Genomic DNA, 19674 nt, shown 5'->3' on the forward strand with positions numbered 1-19674 from the left:
AATACACTGCTGAGGGGAGCAGCGGGCGGGTCAGGAGAGGTCTGCCACGCCATGTGGTCACCTCCGGGGCAGGCGGGGATCTAACTCATGTGGAAACAGCTTTAGGTGCTGTGCTTTAACCCGCTGCACCACCAGGGAGGGCCAAAAAAAAAAGTATGTTTTTAAAAGTCATAGACTAGAAATTACAAAGCTGCAATGTGAAACTAGACACACTGTTCCCAAACCACTTATCTGTACGTTTTATCAGGAATAATGGCAATTTATATTTCTTCCTATTCAAATGTTATACTTTTTGTTTTGAGCTAGGTTGAGAATATCATATATTTATTTGTATCACATTAATATACATAATAAATTATCAGTTTCCAAACCTTAAGACCATCAGAATCCAACCCTTGACATTATTTTCATTGCTTTCTCTCTAATACAAACTATGTGATCTCTTGCCTTCAATGATGCCATAACCTCCTACTTATATGCTTTGCACCCTGTCTTGACCAATCCTGTCAAACCTATTCTCTACATATCAGATCTGATCCTTTTAAAAGAAAGAACATACATATTCCTGCTTCTCAAATATCTTTGGTCACTTCTAACCCTTCTCAGAATAAAATCATCAACTCATACCATGACCTAGTAAGGCTCTTATTTCCTCTATTTAACTTCTCCCTCATTCGCTCCACTGACCTCCTTGCTATTCCCCCAATAAACCAAGTATGGTACTTTATCAGAGCATTTGTATTTTGCTGCTCTCTCTGGGATGCTCTTCCTCCAAATACTCAGTGGCTCATTCACTCACTTATTTCATTCTACTTAAATACTGTAACTTCAGAGAGGCCTTCATAGTTACCTTCTGTTTTGTCTCACCCTGTTTTCTTTTTCTTTGCACTTATTCTAATTTTTATTAATTTATTATTTATCTTCAGTCTCAGTAAATTTTAATCTTAATATTAACTGTAATCCAATTTTAATTTTAATCTTTAATACTACAGGAATTAGTAATTGATGCAAAGATAATAGTGAACAGTTTTAATTTTCACTTTAAAGTGAATACTAAAATTTTCCATGAAATATAACTGTTTTAGGTATTAACAGATGACATTAAACATGTTAAGAAAGTAATTATTAGCTTGTTAAGAGTTTAAAATCAGGCATGGATGTTGAATTTTTATCAAATGCTTTTGTTTTACATATTGTCACAATTAATGGTTTTCTTCCTTCTGGATTAAGGTTAAAGTACAAGGTATTTTGGGGAAAATTTACTTAGACATAATATATAACACGTCAATTTTTTTTTTTTTTGAAGATTTATTTATTTGTGCAGACAGAACTGGGGTACAGGCCAGAGGCTCAGGGGCGGTGAGAGGCTTCACCAGAGACAGAGAGGGGAGCAGAACAGGCAGATCAACGAAGTACACTGCTGAGGGGAGCAGCGGGCGGGTCAGGAGAGGTCTGCCACACCATGTGGTCACCTCCGGGGCAGGCGGGGATCGAACTCATGAGGAAATGGCTTGAGATTCTCAGTGCTGTGCTTTAACCCGCTGCGCCACCAGGGAGGGCCATAACACGTCAATTTTAAAACACGTTGCAAGATTTGATTTGCTAATAGTTTATGTAAGACTCTGAGTTTCATAAAAGTAAGATTAGATTACCATTATTTTCCTCTATGCAGTAACCTTACATGAGCATGATTGTCAAGGTTATAAAATGAAGTAAGGTTATAAAATAAATTCCATTTTTCTTACAGTAGGCCCTTAAGAAATCCCTTGCTGACACCTAAGGAAACGTTATTCTAGAGCCAGTTTCAATATCCATCTTTTCTTTTAAAGTCACCATTTCCAACGTATCAATGATATAAAGTGAAAACTTACTGCAGTTCATTAATATTGGATTATCTCTTCCTTGAAGTAAATAAATTTTTTTCTGGGTAAAAAATTTTAAGCCTAAACTTCTTTTAATGATTATAGGTATACCCACATTTTCTATTTCTAGTTGAGATAGCTTTTACAAGTTTATTATTTGTATTATTCAAATATTCTGTATTTTCTAGTCAAAAGCTTTTTTAGTCTATGAAATAATTGTCCTCTGATTGTAACAGATGTTATTTCCAGATACTTGATATTACACTGTTCAGTTCCACCATCAGTTTTTAAATTCTCAAATTTTATTGTTATATTATGTCAAGATTACTAAGTCTAACATTTTACAGTAATTATTTAAAATATTATTTAAATTAGAAAAAAATGTAATAATTTTTTTTGCTTTTGTGATGAGTATAATTATATAAAATAACATATAAGGGCCTCCCTGGTGGAGCAGGGTTTAATATCTCGGCACTACCGAGCACTATATCAAGCTACAGCCAGCCACTGCAGGAGTTCCATCCAGGTATGTGACCAGGGAGCTGACACACATGGCACAGCAGACCTTTCCTTTCTTGTGTCCTGCTCCCCTGAGCAGTCTGTTCTGTCTACTCTGTCCACTCTGTCTAGTGAAAACTATCAATCCCAACCCCCCATTGCATCCCTGGCCTATACTCCAGTTCTTGTACACATAAATAAATAAAATAAATCTTTAAAAAAAATAAAATAACATATAAATTATATTTGAAAACTTCACACTTAGAATATTTCTAAGTCATTTGAACTTCAAATTTAGAATTTAAACCTTTATCTTGATGATTACTAGTTGTCCCCAGGAACTGTAAATCAGAATCCACACTGCCAGTTTTACCACATATCTGTGATAATCCAAATTGTCCACATTTCCCAGAAATATTTGTTTGATAAGTCCCAGTAGTCCCTTTGGAGGAAAGGAGAAAACAAAAATATTAACATTATTTTAATATTTAGTTTTCATGAGTACATCTGAGTTTCGCAAATGTTGGTATTATTTGTATAGGAATAAGTACAGTATATGTATATATACTATATTATGTATATAATAAGGTAGACAAGTGAGTTTTTGATATTGATAGATCTGATTAGTGGCAGGAGTTAAAGGACAGAATACATACTGGTAAAGAACAGAGAAAAATATTACAAAATATGCAAAAATGGCAGTTGCTTCCTACATGCCCTCTTTTCTCACCATGAAATGTTTTTCCAGATCTTCTTTCCTTCTCCCCAGTAATTAGAGTATATACCTTACTCAAACAGGATCCACTGCTTGTTTGACTCTTTGACTTCCTTTCCTAACATAGAACATTCAGATAGTTTCTAAGCATGTATACAGGCATATTTTCCAGAGCCCTTTCCCTCTCCTGTGGCAGGTTAAGGTTATTCCTGAACAGGGCATTGACCTGAAGAAAATAAACTGGTCTCTCTGGTGTGTAGTTTATTCATCTATAAAAAGAACTAATCATTTAATTCTTAAGTTCTATGATTTTAAAAATTCTCTCCCTGAGATTTTAAACCCTTTTACTCTCATGTACTGGACATCTTCTAAATTAATTCTCACTTCCATACTTTGTGTTATACTTTCTCTATAGATGAAAAAGTTCCTTCTTCCCTCATTTTAATTAAATAGTTCAGCTCAAGTCCACCTTCTTTCCTGAGTTTTTATAAACCATCCCAGTATCTATGATATTTTCCTTTCTTGAGTTCTGAGAGTATTTATAATTTCTATTATTATATGTTGCCATGTTCCCCACCATTAAAAATCTATACATGTAGGTAATGAACTGCTCAATGGTATAGAAACTATAAACCTTATAAAAATCCAAAGTAGTGGGATAAGCATAACTGGATGTGCTCCATTTTTCTCTATTAAACAAACATTAAACTATACAATTATATACTTCATTTAAATGAAAATATTATGGAATTTTATTGCATAAAGGCTAGTATGTTTCCCTAAGGTAACAATGTTTTCTTCCTAAATAACTTTTACTTCCCAACTGGTTTCAGTTTGTCAACACATTGCCATTTTTCTAATTATCAGGGTGCAAAGTCTTGATCTCTACTCCACTCCTTCAACTTTTTATATCCAGTCATCATATTTTTTGAGAACTACTTTATATGTCAGCTGCAAATAAATTTATCACCCTAGTTTCTTTTTCCTTAATGAAAAAGATCCCCATTTGTTTTCCAGAGTTTCATAATTAGAAGCTTAAAATTTTAAGTTTAGCACACATGGATTCCCCATACCCCAATTTTCTTGCCTTTACTCACCTCCCAGAATATCTCAAGTCCATTCCTTATATACACCTTTGTTCTCCTCACACCTTCTCTATAAATGCTTGTATCATAAGCATTCTAAGAGGATACATTCAAATACTACCATGGCTTTAACACCTTTTCTAACTGACACAGTCCAGGACAAAGACCATGTCTTCCGAGCTAGCATAATATTTACTTTCTGAAATACTTAGGCAATTACACATCTTTTCAGTTGTTCTAGGCAAAACCCTTAGAGCACGCTTGATTCCTCTCTCACTCCATTCCTAATCTGTTGGCAAATTGCAACTTTACCTCTGACATAAACACAGTTTAATCACTTTTCACTTACATTCAGTGATCAAAGACTCTCACAACGCTAGCCAGAACTACTCTCTGTTTTTACCTATGTCCTTCTTCAATTTATTTTTTAGTGTAATGTCCTAAACATTCTTAGAAAATATAAGGCAATTACGTCACTACTTTCCTCAAAATGTCCCCACTTAGAGTAAAAGTCAAAATTCATTCAAAAACACACAAGGCCTTAAAAAAGGATTCCTTGGCCCTCCCTGGTGGCGCAGCGCGTTAAAGCACAGCACTGAGAAGCTAAAGCTACTTTCCCATGAGTTTGATTCCAGCCTGCCCCGGAGGTGACCACATGGTATGGCAGACCTCTCCTGGCCTGCCCACTGCTCCCCTCAGCAGTGTACTTTGTAGATCTGCCTGTTCTGCTCCCCACTCTGTCTCTGGTGAAGCCTCTCACCGCCCCTGAGCCTCTGGCCTGTACCCCAGTTCTGTATGAAAAAATAAATAAATCTTAAAAAAAAAAAAAGATTCCTATGGTTTAATTTCATTTCCGTCTTTTCTTACTCATTTCATTCTAGACATACTAGCCTTTTTGATCTCTCTTAACATGTCCTATGATCATCACTGACAATGACCTCTTCCTAAAATTATTTGTTTTTTACTCTTATCTATGTGGTTTGCTACAAATATTGTCTTCTGAATATGCCTTCTTTTATATTATTTAAAACAGCCCTCCTCCAAATATTCCTCTCTTCTGTTTTAGATTTCTCCATAACATTTATTTCCAATGAACTTGCTATGTGTTGCACATATTTAAAGTATGCTTCTCAATCAAAAATGCAAAACAGAAAGTTTTCCTTCTATAGACTGATGTAAATTAAACTCAGTACTTAGAAAAGTACCTACTACAGAAGAGATACTCACTAATCATTGGTAGTTGATTAAGCAAATGTTGCTTTATATTATTACTCAAAGGGTTTCAATGGAAATCCTTCCAGAGTTTTAGGAGACAATTATGTCAAAATTTCTATTCTTTAATAAATATTTATTGTATCTTAATTATCTACTTGATTGTTAATTCTATAAACCTTTGAATGACATATGAATATAGGAAAATCTTTAACTTAATTCTGTATGTTCATCTATTACCTGTACCTTTTACTTACCAGTAGCACATACAGGAAGAGAGTCTGGGTTAAAATCTCGACTATTCTGAAATAAGTTTCTTGACACTCTTTTTCTGCTAAAACATAAATCATCATTGACTGATGATTGACCTTGAGAAGGTTTTAATTTTGGAGATGGGATGAAATCATACGCTGAAAACTATAAGAACAAGACAATAAATTAGCAAATTTATGCTAAGTATATCTGATAATAAATTACATAAATTAGACACAATTATGAAATTCAGATTAAAAGAAAATTTTATCAAATATATAATGACACAAATAAACATCTACATATGTATGATACACTAGTATGGCATTTTTCATTCTGTGATAAAAATGTTGATTTTTCCCCCCTTTCTTACTATTTCACCCCAAAACTTTTCTGTACCTTACCTTTCTACTGTTCACATCTGGGTAGCTAGGAAGGAAAAAACACAAATGACAAAAAGGGTAAAGTGACAGCTTAAACAGTGAAAAGAACATTTCTGATTCAGCATAACCCTGTCACATTATGCCTTGTTTGAGCATTAGACCATGAATGGAAATTGCAAGGCACTAGCCAACAAGCACCCCACTCTATACTCAGTAAGGCAAATTTACCATTCATAACCTACAACTCAAGTGTGTACCTGATACACATAGTAACCTAGATCGTGGTTCTCTAGGGCATTTTTTTATGAAGGGTCTTTCAGTACCCTGATTAAAATCCAGATATACATATATATTAATCATAAATAAATGAGAAGATGATTTAAGTGTTCAGATTTCTTCACCAACAATGACTATAATTACTGTGAATAATTTCATATTCAACATGGCTACAGAACATTAAACAAAATGAGTGGGAACACAAAAAATTATACCTATCTATGTAATATTTGGAGCTTAGAAACATAATCACATCTAGACATGTGATAAAATAGAACTTTCCCATTATGCTTCTTTGCAACTTTTGCCAAATAGTGTTGAAATACAATAAAATTAAAGACATGTTTTTGAAAATTTCTTAGTTACCTGGCTATTATAAAACCATTCATATAAACTAACAAATATACGTCAGATAACTTACTATTCATCAATTCTCCAATTTACCTGCATAACTAAATAACTGCAAATTAATATTATTTCAGCATTTTAAAACTAAAGAAAGTCTTTTGTTTAAAAAAACTTGTTTTATTATAAATTAGACAAATGCAGTCAGGAAAACAATGACTTCTGAAAAGCAAGTAAAAAATATTTAAGATTTCTAAACATTAAGCAAGTTCCGTCTTTTTAAAAAAAATTGTATTATTTATGCATGCAAGAATTGGGGCACAGGCTAGAGGTGTGGGGTCAAAGGAGTGAGAGGATTTACCAGAGACAGAGTAGGGAGCAGAACAGGCAGATCTACTGAAATAAACTACTGAGGGGAGCAACAGGTTAGAATGGAGAGGTCCCTGCACCATGTGGGCCAGTCCCTGGTCCAGCCAGGGATGAATGCATGCTGCAGTAAGGGGCAGTAGTTTGACAGTGCTGAACCTTAACTCCTGCATCACTGGGTAGGCCCAAATTTAGTCTTTTTAAACAAAGAAAACTCAATAACTTTATTATATAGGATAAAGACATGGGGTCCTCATACAGAAAATACTTAAATATGCTGATTTTCATGAAGGTGTTAAAACACATAATAGGCTTTGCCTCTGTTTTTGAAAAGAATTGGACTATCCCAAGTGAACTAGCTTTAGCGAATAAATAATGGTTTACAGTTTATAATTAACTAGCATGAGAATGTGAGGGTACTTTAGGTCCTTTGAGGCTACAATGACAAAACTGCTGACTCTTGCACAGTATCATTAAGCTTTTGCTTAAATTATAGTTTCTTAAAGATAAAGGACTGGTCATAAAGAAGAAACTCAATGTTACTAATATGTTATTAGTAAGTTGTACTTTGCTTTATTTGAGACTAAATTGTCCAAAATATATTTTCCTTCCAACCCTACTAGGTAGGAGACATCCTAGTTAAGACTTAAGGATGTATGTATATTTGTGTGCAAGTTTGTGCATTCAAAAGTAAAGAATACACTGATAAGAGTTTGTTTGATTACAATTATTCCCTGTAATAAAAATGAAAGTAATTTCAATTTAATATTTATTTCTGTATTATGTTTTGGTCTTCAACTATTGGGCATCTATCAAATCATAAATTCATGTGAAATTTACTCAATTATTTTCATTTGATTAATGTCAGTATCCTGATAAAAATCTGTTTAATAATTTTTCTAATACACTTTTTTTTTTTTAAAGATTTACTGGGGTACAGGCCAGAGATGCGGAGGGTGAGAGGATTCACCAGAGACTGGGGAGCAGAACAGGCAGATCCACGAAGTACACTGCTGAGGGGAGCAGCGGGCGGGTCAAGAGAGGTCTCTCGTCATGTGGATCTCCTCTGGGGCAGGCGGGGATCGAACTCATGAGGAAGTGGCTTAAGCTTCTTTGTGCTGTGCTTTAACCCACTGCGCCACCAGGGAGGGCCGTCTAATACACTTTTTATGTAGACAAGTGTGGCACAGGGGTTAAAATCTCAGTGCTATCAATCTATACCGACACTGCAATACTATACCCACATGGAGCAGCAGACATCTGTTTCACCTGCTGCTCTCATCAGCAGTGCATTTCAGCAGATCTGCGTGTTCTGCTTCCCTACTCTGTCTCTGTTGAATCCTTTCACAAGCCTCCTGCCCTTTTCCCTGTAACTCTGCCTACACCCCAGTTCTTGCATGCATACATAAATAAAAATAAATCTTTTTTAAAAAATGGTGAAGGAACTAGCAATTCCTCCACAGTGAATTAAAGGAACAGAGTGCCAACAAAATCTTTTAAAGAAACAAATTAATTAAGTTGTTAGGAAAAAAATGTTCTCAAAAGATTTATTCAGGTATAAAGAAGTTAAGATAATCTAATAAATCACACAAGAATTTGGGCTATTAGTTATGACTTCCTGAGTTCAAATCTGGCTCTGTCACTTATTACCAAAGTAACCTAAAAGAAATTACTGAACTCCCTATACTTAAAAACTGGATAATAGTCTTTTCCTCACAAGGTGTGTGTTTAGATTCTTGGCTAAAAACATAAAGAATTAACACTGGATCTAGTTCAGAAACTAATTTAGTTATTACAGAAATATTCATCTTCAAACCATTTACGACCTAGAATGTCTGCCACATTAAAGAAAAAGGTAAATAAATGTGTCAAATAGCAATATAACAAGTTAAAAGTTGAATAAATGGAAACATCATACATTCTTTTTAGATGTTAAAGAAATGAGGTCACTGAGCAAACTGCTGCCCCCAATATTAGAGAAACCCACAGGTTTGTGTAGAAAATAGAAAACTCCCCCAATGTCCAGTAGAAACCTCCTTCAGGGAACTGGTGCAAGGATAGGAAAATCGAAATTATTACTGACCAATTGCTGTAGGCTCAGCATGACAAGTTTGAGAGTTAAAAATTCAAGATGGACCCACTGATAGAAGGTGGGGGAGAGGTATGCTCTTGCACATTTCACCAGATTCTCAAAGTGAATACCGGCTCCATTAGTCTGTGGAGTAAATGCTAACCGGAGCTTCCACTGCCTTCCATGTAAGGCGAAGGGAAAGACGCCACTTCACCATTCTTAAGCATCTTTGAACAACCTGAGTGGGGGGTAGAGTTTAGAGCTGAGAAACAGTCTAGGGCTACAGGCTCACCAACAGACTGAGACTGTGGAATGCTTTCTTTCTCCTCATATCCTACCATTATATTATCAAAGCCCGATGACTAAAGTTTCTTTTAGCCAGTACATCTTGTCTACTTATCAAAAAAAGAGAAAGAAATTGAAAGAAAAAAAACAGAACAAACATTAAAGAATCATATTGGTAAGAACTCTATTAAAGAAAATTAATAATTAATAACCCTCTAATAATAGAAGCACCCAGTCAGAGATGGTTTCATTGGTGAATTCTACCAAATATTTAAAAAAGAAATTATAGCCATTCTCTAGAAACTTTTCCAGAAATAGAAGCAGTGGGAGTACTCTAGAAACTTCCAGAAACACAAGCAGTGGGAGTACTTTATATTCAGTCTAAAAGGCCAGAATTCCCCTAATAACAAAACCAGATTAGAAAATAGGCCAACATCTCTCACAAACATAGATCGAAAACTCTCAACAACAGATTAGCAAACTGAATTATATGTCAACTGCATCTCATGTGGAAAAAGCACACTGAACCTAATAATATATAAATCTAATTATAAACTATGACCAACTGGGATTTTTCCTAGACATACAAGGCTGGCTAGACATTTAAAATTTAATGTAAATCTACCCCAGTGGTCTGAAGAAGAATAATAAAACCATACAAAAAAGCATCTAACAAAATCCAATACCCACTCATGAGAAGCTAGGGAAACTAAATTCTCAATATACTAGGAAAGGAGCATTTTCTTAACTTCATAAAGAGATCTACAAAAACCCTACAGCTAACATCATATTTAATAGTAGAAAAAACTTGAATATTTCTCACTAAGATAGGTCCAAAGCAAAAAAACCCCCTGCTTTTTACCACATCACAGTGGAAATCTTTAAATATAGTAAGGCAATAAAAGGTAAAGAGATGCAAAGATTGGGATGAGAAAAGTAAAGCTTTTCTCACATGATATTATTATCTACATAGAAAATCTTAAAGGATCATCAAAAATATCATGTAACTAATAAGCAATTACAGAAAAATTAGAATTAGCAAGATAAAAAGTTAACATGAAAGTCAAATTTCCTAAATACAGCAGTGAAAAAGTAGAATTTGAAATTTAAATGTTATCATTTATCATGCTTAGTGAAATAAGCCAGAAAGAAAATGAAAAATAACAGGTGGTTTTACTAATAGCAGGAGTGTAAGGGATAGATGGGGGAGGAAGGTAGGGGATGGGGTAAAGCAGTTGTAATAAAGAAAAAACGAAAAACAATGAACAATTATATACCAGAGACTTTTTATGGGGTGGAGTGGGGAATGGAATAAAAAATGAGGTGGGAAAGGTGCATGGGACTATGGTGATGGTACATGGGTGGACTGGTGGTGGGAAGTCCACAGGGATTACAACTGAGATGGAAAAAGGCACAGAATGAATGATATAAAAATAAATTTTAAAAAACATTATTTCACTTTAAAAAATATGTACAAAATAAAGTTGCATGTTGTAAACCTTAAAAAACAAAAAACAGCATTTAATGTTAGCATTCAAAAGATTAAATATTTGGTATACATACAACAAAATACATGTAAGAGGTAGGTGAGGTAAACTACAAAACTCCAATGAAGGCTACCAAAGAGCAAAATAGATGTTGAGAAATTCCATATTCATAGACAGGAAGATTGAATATTATCAAAGTATCTGTTCTTGACTTGAATGATAAGACTCCAATCAAAATCCTACATGTTATTTGTGGAGATCAACAAAGTGATTTTAAAGTTTATGTGGGAAGGCAAAAAAACTATAATAACCATCTTCATACTGATAGAAGAACAAAGTTGAAGGACTTCTACCACATGACTTTAAGATATTATTTTAAAGCTACAGAACTGGCAAAAGAACAACTGCATGAAGGAAACAGAAAAGAGAGCCCAGATACAGAGCCCCATAAAGTCTTTGATAAGGGAGCAGGTTTTGACAATAGAGAAAAGATAACCTTTGCAACAAATGGGGCTGGAACACTTGGATAGCCTCATGAAAAAGTAATGAATACAGTCACAAGCCATATACCATTCAAAGAAATGAACTCAGAATGGAAAACAGATCTAAATGTAAAACATAAAACTATAAAATGCCTAGAAGACAGGAAAGTACATAGATGATCTTCTATAGGGTAATGACTTTTTAGATATAACACCAAAAGCAAGATCCATGAAAGAATTACTAAGTTGGACATCACTAAAACTAAAAATTTTCTCCTGGAAAGACAATGTCAAGTAAATGAGAACACTCGGAGCAAATATCTGTTAAGTACACAACTAATTAGGGCAGTTATTTGAAATAAACAAATAACTCTTAAAATTCAACAATTAGAAAATGCACAACCTGATTAAAAATCAAGCAAAAGATCTTCATAGACACCAGAGAAGATAAACCAATCGCAAACAAATATGTGAAAAGATATTCAGGAACACATTTCGGCCCTCCCTGGTGGCGCAGTGGGTTAAAGCACAGCACTGAGAAGCTAAAGCCACTTTCGCATAAGTTCGATTTCCGCCTGCCCACATGGCGAGGCAGACCTCTCCTGACCCCACCCGCTGCTCCCCTCAGCAGTGTACTTCGTTGATCTGCCTGTTCTGCTCCGCACTCTGTCTCTGGTGAAGCCTCTCACCACCCCTGAGCCTCTGGAATGTACCCCAGTTCTGTATGCACAAATACATCTTTAAAAAAAAAAAAAAAGAACACATTTCATTAGAGAATTGCATAAAACAATGAGATAGCACCACATCCCTATTAGACTGGTCAAAATCCACAGCACTGAGAAAACCACTGGCTAGGATGTAGTATAATAAGAGGAACTCTTATTCATAATGACATGAAAACAAAATAGTACAGCCAATTTGGAAGACACTTCAGTGATTTCTTACAAAGTTATACAATTCAGCAATGTCCTTGCTTGGTATTTATCCAAATGAGCTAGAAAAATATTACCACACAAAAATCTGCACATAAAGTTTATTTATAGTTGCCAAACTTGGGATGCAGCCAAAATGCCTTCGATGGGTGAATACATTGTAGTACATCCTGATAATGTACAATTTATTGCCAAAAAAGAAAAAATTAACTACTATTAAGCCCTGGAGACATGACGGAATCATAAAGGGCTATTACCAAATGAGAGAAGCCAAAAGTATGCTGAAAAGGCACTGTCTGATTCCAAATATATGACATTATGGAAAAGGTAAAACTATGAATACAGAAAGATGAAAGTTAAAGAAAGATGGGGGGATAAATAGGTAGAGAGCAGAGGTGAAACTTTCATATGTTACTACTATGGTGGATACTGACTGTGAATGCATTTGTTGAAACCCACACAATGTAGAACACCAAAGAAAAACTGTCAATGTGAGTCTATAAAATGTAAATACCACTGGGTAAGGATTATAGTGGGGAGGCTGTGTGAGTGTACAGGCGGGGAATATATGGGAAATCTTGGCACTTTCTATTTAGTTTTTTCTGTAAATCTAAAAGTGCCCTAAAAAATATTAAACAAAAACCTAAATATATATATCTATATAGATAGATATATATATCTAGGACTTCCCTGGTCACTTAAGGGTTAAGTCCCAGAGCTATCACTGTGGTGGCACACCTCTATGCCTGAGTTAAATCCCTGGCCAGGTAGCTAGCCCATATATAGCATAGCAAACCTCTCTTGTCTCAGCTGCTGCTCCCCTCAGCTGTGTATTTCAGAACATCTACCTGTACAGCTCTCCCCACTCTGTGGTGATCCTTTCACCACCCCCCTCATTCCCCGCATCTCTGTTCTATACCCCTGTTCTACTCAAAATAAATAAAGCATGTGTATACACACACACACACACATATGCACACATAATATAGGTCCTTAAATAATGTTCTTTTGCTCAATGTCATTTTTTAATAAATTTATGAAGGGAAAGAATAATCAATTCCTGGCCAGAGCCATTTTCTGTGTGGGAGTACAGAATTCACCCTATGTCTATGTGGATTTTCTCCAGTCATACCAGTTTCTTCCTACATCTCAAAGACATCAGACAAACTAGCATGTCTAAATGGCCCGAATTTGGGTGTGTGTGTGTCTGAGAGCCCTGTGATGGGAAGGTGTCCTCTCCAAGGTGGATTCCTGAGCTGTCTGGATAGGTTCTGGCACCCATGATCTTGAACTGGAAAAAACGGATTGAAAAATGAATGGATAAATAAATGCAAATTAACTGTTTCATATTAAAAGTGTTTGGAGGTTTTTTTGTATTTTTTTTTTAAAGATTTATTTATTTGTGCATACAGAACTGGGGTACAGGCCAGAGACTCAGGGGTGGCGAAAGACTTCACCAGAGACAGTGTGGGGAGCAGAACAGGCAGATCAACGAAGTACACTGCTGAGGGGAGCAGTGGGTGGGTCAGGAGAGGTCTGCCACACCATGTGGTCACCTCGGGGCAGGTGGGAATCGAACTCATGCGGAAGTGGTTTCAGCTTCTTAATGCAGTACTTTAACCCACTGCGCCACCAGGGAGGGCCGTGTTTGGAGTTTTTATTTAAAAGTTTGTTGATATTTATGGCCTTCCCTGGTGATGCAGTATTTTTGTAACCAGAAATATACTGTAGGAGATTAACTCATTTGTATCAATTACCTATAAAATTAGTTTTATTATATATACTGTTTCAACGAAAGTCCCAGTTTCTAGAATGTGAGGAAGATGCTAAGTGAGGACTTATCTATGTGTGCATATCTCAGTGTATATATTTGTGTATACATAGTACACATAAAAAATTTAAATATTTATTCTACATTAATAACATGTATTTCTGATACAGGCCATTTCTGAACAAGAAAAGTGTGATTTGATTTTTCTGCAGTAAATTTTCATTTTACCACAGCATCTTTCAAAAGCAACATGTATCTGCATTGGCAGAAACGTAATTTTCAGCTTCTTGGTGATTTGGCCAGGATGTTCATAATATACTGACATCTTATACTTAGCATATACTAAACAGTTAAGAGGAATACTTATAGAAAATAATTTACTGCCAGGTATTATTTTCAATATACCACAATAACCATGTAGGTAGATTATGTAAATCTTTTTTTTTTTAAGTGAATGAATTTTGGAGTTGGAAGGAACCACTCCATTTCACCTCCATTTGAAGTCCATCATAAAAAGTACAGCTTTTTAATTACAAAAAAGGTCTTCATGTTCTGCCCTTGCCTACTGCTCTAGTTTCATCTTTTGTTACTTCCTATTAGAAGCCCTGTGTAAACTGTGCTGTGACTCACCATTTCCTATTAATTTGTTAAGTTCTTTCATAATTCAGTATCTTGGAAAATATATCCCAGTGGTCTAAACTTTACCAGAGCCATCCACACTTAGCAAACTCCTTGTTTATCTTTTACCACATCACCTGAATCATAATCACCTAGAAAACAATTTAAGTTTGAACATAGAACTCTGAGTGTGGGATAATTCTAAGCAGAAAAAGAACTGCCAAGAAATCATGAACTTGATTTAACAGGTAACTATTCTGTTACTGGTATAATAAATTTTGTGTAGGATGTAGCATATGAATAAATATGACAGATTTTCGGGAATCAGGTTTTTATGTGAGAGAAGTGAGATACAAATAAAGACTAAATGAAGATGAGGAAGACCCCTACAGTGCTCAATTTGAATTGGAGGTATCACTTTGAACACACTTAAAAAAAGGAGAGAAGAAGGTACTCCCTGATTCTGCACACTGAAAGGGTCGATCTGCAAAGGTAAGCAATAGCAATGAGCATATCTATATCCAGATTTTGTTTCTGAATTCCACTCATCACTATAAAAGTAGTTCTAGCATTATTCAAAAAATAGTTTATTCCATGACTAGAGCAAGAAAAGAAAAAGGTAAGCCTGGGTTTCACGTTAAGCTCAAATAAAGGAACGTTTAAAGACTAAGTCATATCAAAAGGCGTAGGAGCCTTTTGAGATTATTTAATATCAGTAGGAATAAGGATGTACTTAATTATTTTTCATAGAATAAAAAATGCCAGATAACAAACCTAAAAGGGAACTTATTTTAGTACCACCCTCCAATGTAATAAACAATCAGGTAATGATTATTAGTATAAACTAAGAACAGTGAAAGCTTGTGGGAGTATTCATAGGGTCTCAAAGCATCAAACTACAGAGCTTGTTTTAACTATAAGGAGGAAAACATAACTTCAAGGTGGAGTTTATCACCAACCAACCAAGTCATAAAATATATCTTCACCGATAGTGGGACAAACTGATAGACCTCTTGATATAATGTGATGTTCACAACACTCCTATATTTCTGCTGAAACTGTTACCTTGAATGTGATCATAAGGAAACTATAAATTAGAAGAATTAAATCCACAGGTAAACTTTAAATTACCCACACACTACAAAAAAGTCAATGTCATGACAAAATAAAGAAACCTTCACTCTCTGAACTCAGCTCTTTTCTATCTGCACCTAACACCTATTCATTGTTTGTTGTATGAATGAGATAACTGATACGCTAGACAGGTTAAAACTGAAGTTCCGACACTGTTCACACATAAGGGCTCAAATTTAATCAAACCCATCAAGCAAAGAAGGCAAATAAATGTCCTATTTGATCTAAACCATTGTAATAAATGCCCACATATCAGGATTCAAAATGATTTAAAAATAAATCATAAAAACCCTCATGCAGTCTTACCCTTAAATCATTACAGACATATTTTCATTTTAAATTCTTTTCATCGTTTAACTCAAAGAAATCAAGAAAATGCATACCTGTTCTATATCCTTGGAATTAGAAGTCTGATTTTCTCCCACTACTCCAGGCTGTTCATTTTCCCACGGTAATTTATTTTTTCCTTTTCCTGCACTTAACACCCTTCGAGTACAGATAGTTGGACTATAAGATCCATACAATTGCATGCTATCCCTTGTGTGGTCACCACAGTGACAATGTGCACTTTGAGTTCTGTTACCAGCCAAAAGCCAGTCTGCATCTGCTCCATGTGTCAAATGGCTTGACCTACCCTGTGCAGAAGATGGCATAAGTATTGCATATTCCACAAATCCCTGTTCTGTTAACCTTGGGAGGGTCTTCCTAGCCAATCGGGCCTGCACAGCATTCATAACTCCATCGCCATTATCTTGCAGCTCAACAGTATCCACAGCTTTGAAAAGTATACTAGTTTTACCTGAGCCCATTGATGATGCCAACACAGCAAAAGCTTCCAGAGCTGCTTGGCGTACCCTGCGTTTGCTATCTACAAGAGCTGGGGCAAGATCAAAAGACAGTTTGGGTAAATCAAAATCTTCACTGGGATATGTCAGGAGGGAGCAGATGCAAATGTTCACCACCTCCTCTCTTACTCTGGAATGTTTATGTTTGAGATGATCCAGAAGTAAACAAAGCACCTGTTGAGGACCAACTTCCTTCATTAGCTTGAGGAAGATTTTCATGTATTCTTGTTTAATCACCAACTTGTTATCTGCCAGCACTTTGACAGAAGCTGCTATAACTGGTGCCAAGAACTGCTGTACCTGATCTCCAAGGCGAATAACTAGTAAGTGTAGGACCTGAAGTGTGCCATGGACCACTTTGAAGTTAGAATCATCTAATAAGTTATACAGCAAGCTAATGAAACCGACAAGACTAGAATGAGGGGTAGAACCAGGGTTAAATCGTCCCATCACCTGTTTTAGTTCCTCAACTGCCTGAGTCCGGTTTTTATAATTTTCTTGATCTAACAATCTTGAATGCAGCTCCTGAGGAATAATCCCAAATTTAAGATTGCTGTTGGAAAGAGTCACTGCACAGGGAAGGGGATCGTCAGGAAATCCAGAGGCTTCAAGTTCCAAATAATAAGGAACCTGACTTCCAAACTGGGATTCCAGGCGGCGATTGTAGTGTCTCCTCAGAGCAGAAGGCAGACGAGAGATATAGGATTGAAATCTCTCTTGGCCTAGTCGCTCCCCGATTTGTTGAAGTGCTGAAAAAGCAGTCTCTGATTCTTCTTCTGTTTCCTGATCGCCAAGTTTTCGAGCTAACGATATTATCACCTCAGTAAGATCTAGGCCAAGCAACAAATCCTCAGGAGTGAGCAAGACAGGTAACAGTAGTGCTGTGGAAGCTCTAAGTCGGGCATCCGTACTTTCTAAACCTTGCTGTATAAGTGTTCTCAGCACCTGCCCAGAACTACGTTTCAGACATATGTGTAGAATCTGCAGGGCATCTTTCCGCAGGGCAGGGTTTTCTTCTCGTAAGGAGGCAACTAGTTGCGGCAAAAGCGCTAAACTAAATGTCTCTTCCAGCTGGCCTGCCTCCCCCTGACCCCGGAGAACATCCGAAAGGAGTTGCAAGCAGAGTCGCTTTTCATCACTATCTCCTTCCACGAGCACTCGGCCCAGAGCCCTATACAATGCTTCCTTACGTCGGGGAAAGCCGAGTCGACCACCCCGCCGGGGCAAAGCAGCCTGCAAAGCCTGGAAGGCCTCGGAAGGATCAGGCACAGTGCGTAGGTGCTGTAGGAGCCGCGTCTCCTCTTCGTCTCCCCCTGACAAACCACCCCCAGACCCAGACCAACTACTTGAGATTGTCTCCGTGGGCATCAAGAGGGCCGAGGCCAGGGGTGATGGTGTCGGAGGGCAGGAACCATGATCCCCAGCAGCTCCACGGCAGCAGTAGTTTTTCTCTCCTCTCATGGTGCCCCCACTTGGACTATCATCAGTCTCTGGGGCGGAAGGTCGACAGCGGCTTTGGAGGCAATAGGTACAGAAAGCTGAAGTCGGCAGTAGGAGCAGCGCGGAGGGCGCAGCCGCCATGGAGGGTGGTCAAGTGGCGGAGACTGAAGGAAACCATCGTCTCCGATGGGCTTTCCGGAGCCCAATCTTCTTACTCCACGCCAAGTCGCAAGCTGCAAAGAATGAAAAGGAACAGCTTCAGCGAGTTGCCAATCTGGCCCCGGAACCCTAGAGGCCGCCTACGGCAAAATGGCCCCCGCCGGAGCCCCAGACCCCTCTGCTGCCACCGGGCGTAACCAGGGGCACCACGTGACCAAACCGACCGCTTCCATGGTGATGGACCCAGAACGGACCTTTTGACCCGGAAATTAATTTGCCGTGGTGAATGCTGGGTCTTGTAGTCCACGTCAGGAGTTACGAACAAGTCAAAGACTCCTAGAAAAGGAAGTCAGAACGTTGCGAACGTAGAGAACGTAAGGTAGAAGGCTTAGAAGGGAGGGGGGGGGGGAGTTGGGGTGAAGGCAATAGGCGGAAGTGACGCTATGCTCGCTCCGGGCGGAAGTTTCCCGCCCCACCCGTAAGAATTAGGGTTTGACTGGAGGCAAGTGAAGAGCTGTTCAGTCTCCAGTTGCCCTCGGCTACTCCTCCGGTCGCTGGCGGCGTGATTCCTGGGACTCAGGTACTTTCCTTTTGCTGTCGTCCTGGCAGGCGTTTGCAGTTTTGCCGGGTGCTAGAGTAAGAAACAAACGAGACTAGAGAGAAGAGTGGAAAGGAGAGAGGGAAAAGAAAGGGGGGAGGGAGAGGGAGAAACGAGGGAAGAGGGAGCGCAAGAGGGAAGGAGGGAGGAGTGAGAGGCGCGACGTCTTCTTGTGCAGGTCTTGTTAACCGTTGTCGCCCTGAGAAAATGCGATCTTTTCTTCTTGCGATGTGCTTTCTCCGGATCAAGGCCAAGCTCCTAGGTCACGCGTAGATTTTTTCAAATCCTAGCTTTGGGCTCCCTTTTCATGTACCCCTTATCCTCGGATCATGGAGGGTTATTGGCTTTCTGTTTTTCCTTATCACTTCAACTTCTTGAAAATGTAATTAATGTGGAAATAAATCTTTTTTCCTATAGCTGCCTCTCCCTTAGGAGTTAGCTGGCTCCAGATCAGTTCAGCCGTGGGACTCCCCCCGCTACCCCCTTCCTCTTCCTCCGCCACCCCAACCTCCCTCCTGTATTTTCACGCGATTCTGCAGCCATTCAGTCTCCTGGAAACGGGGATTGCAAAGACAATTTCAGTTATGGTAGAAGTTCTTGAGATCAAGGTTCTTAAAGAACTCTGCCCAGTATATTTAAAGCTGTTAGTAGATATTTCTTTGTTTTAGCAGAGCTAAATGAAACTTAAGCGGACACAATTTAACAAGTTGAGTGTCTGGGTGAGGCGTCCTTAGATTGTGGAAGAGTTGTTTTTTGAACACAATAACTTTTGAAAGACCCAGAGAGAAAAAGAGTTATCATTTGAGGTCCCTACTGTATACTCTTCAACTGCCAAGTATTTTTTTTTTTTTGAGCTAA

At 37.5% G+C, this 19674-nt stretch overlaps 2 protein-coding genes across 5 annotated transcripts in view; one reads left to right on the forward strand and one right to left on the reverse strand.

The window, feature by feature from the left end:
• FAM179B (family with sequence similarity 179, member B) overlaps positions 1-18395 on the reverse strand; it is a 60930-nt gene extending 42535 nt beyond the window's left edge. For 3 of the 4 annotated variants that reach the window (XM_004682104.2, XM_012724643.1, XM_012724642.1), the window contains exons 1-3: positions 16158-18395; positions 5630-5789; positions 2668-2802 (exon numbers count right to left, since the gene is read on the reverse strand). In XM_004682104.2, coding sequence (XP_004682161.1) covers positions 2668-2802; positions 5630-5789; positions 16158-18200 — 2338 coding nt within the window. In that variant the 5' untranslated portion in view covers positions 18201-18395. The remainder of the gene's footprint in view (positions 1-2667; positions 2803-5629; positions 5790-16157) is intronic. The other variant, XM_012724644.1, reaches the window with a different exon arrangement.
• Positions 18396-18678: 283 nt separating this feature from the next.
• KLHL28 (kelch-like family member 28) overlaps positions 18679-19674 on the forward strand; it is a 17016-nt gene continuing 16020 nt past the window's right edge. The window contains exon 1 of the mRNA XM_004681907.2: positions 18679-18798. The gene's annotated coding sequence lies outside the window, so the exon portion shown is untranslated. The remainder of the gene's footprint in view (positions 18799-19674) is intronic.

The sequence above is a fragment of the Condylura cristata genome, unplaced genomic scaffold, assembly GCF_000260355.1.
Source record: "Condylura cristata isolate star-nosed mole 26May11 unplaced genomic scaffold, ConCri1.0 scaffold00013, whole genome shotgun sequence".
NCBI classification, from domain to species: domain Eukaryota; kingdom Metazoa; phylum Chordata; class Mammalia; order Eulipotyphla; family Talpidae; genus Condylura; species Condylura cristata.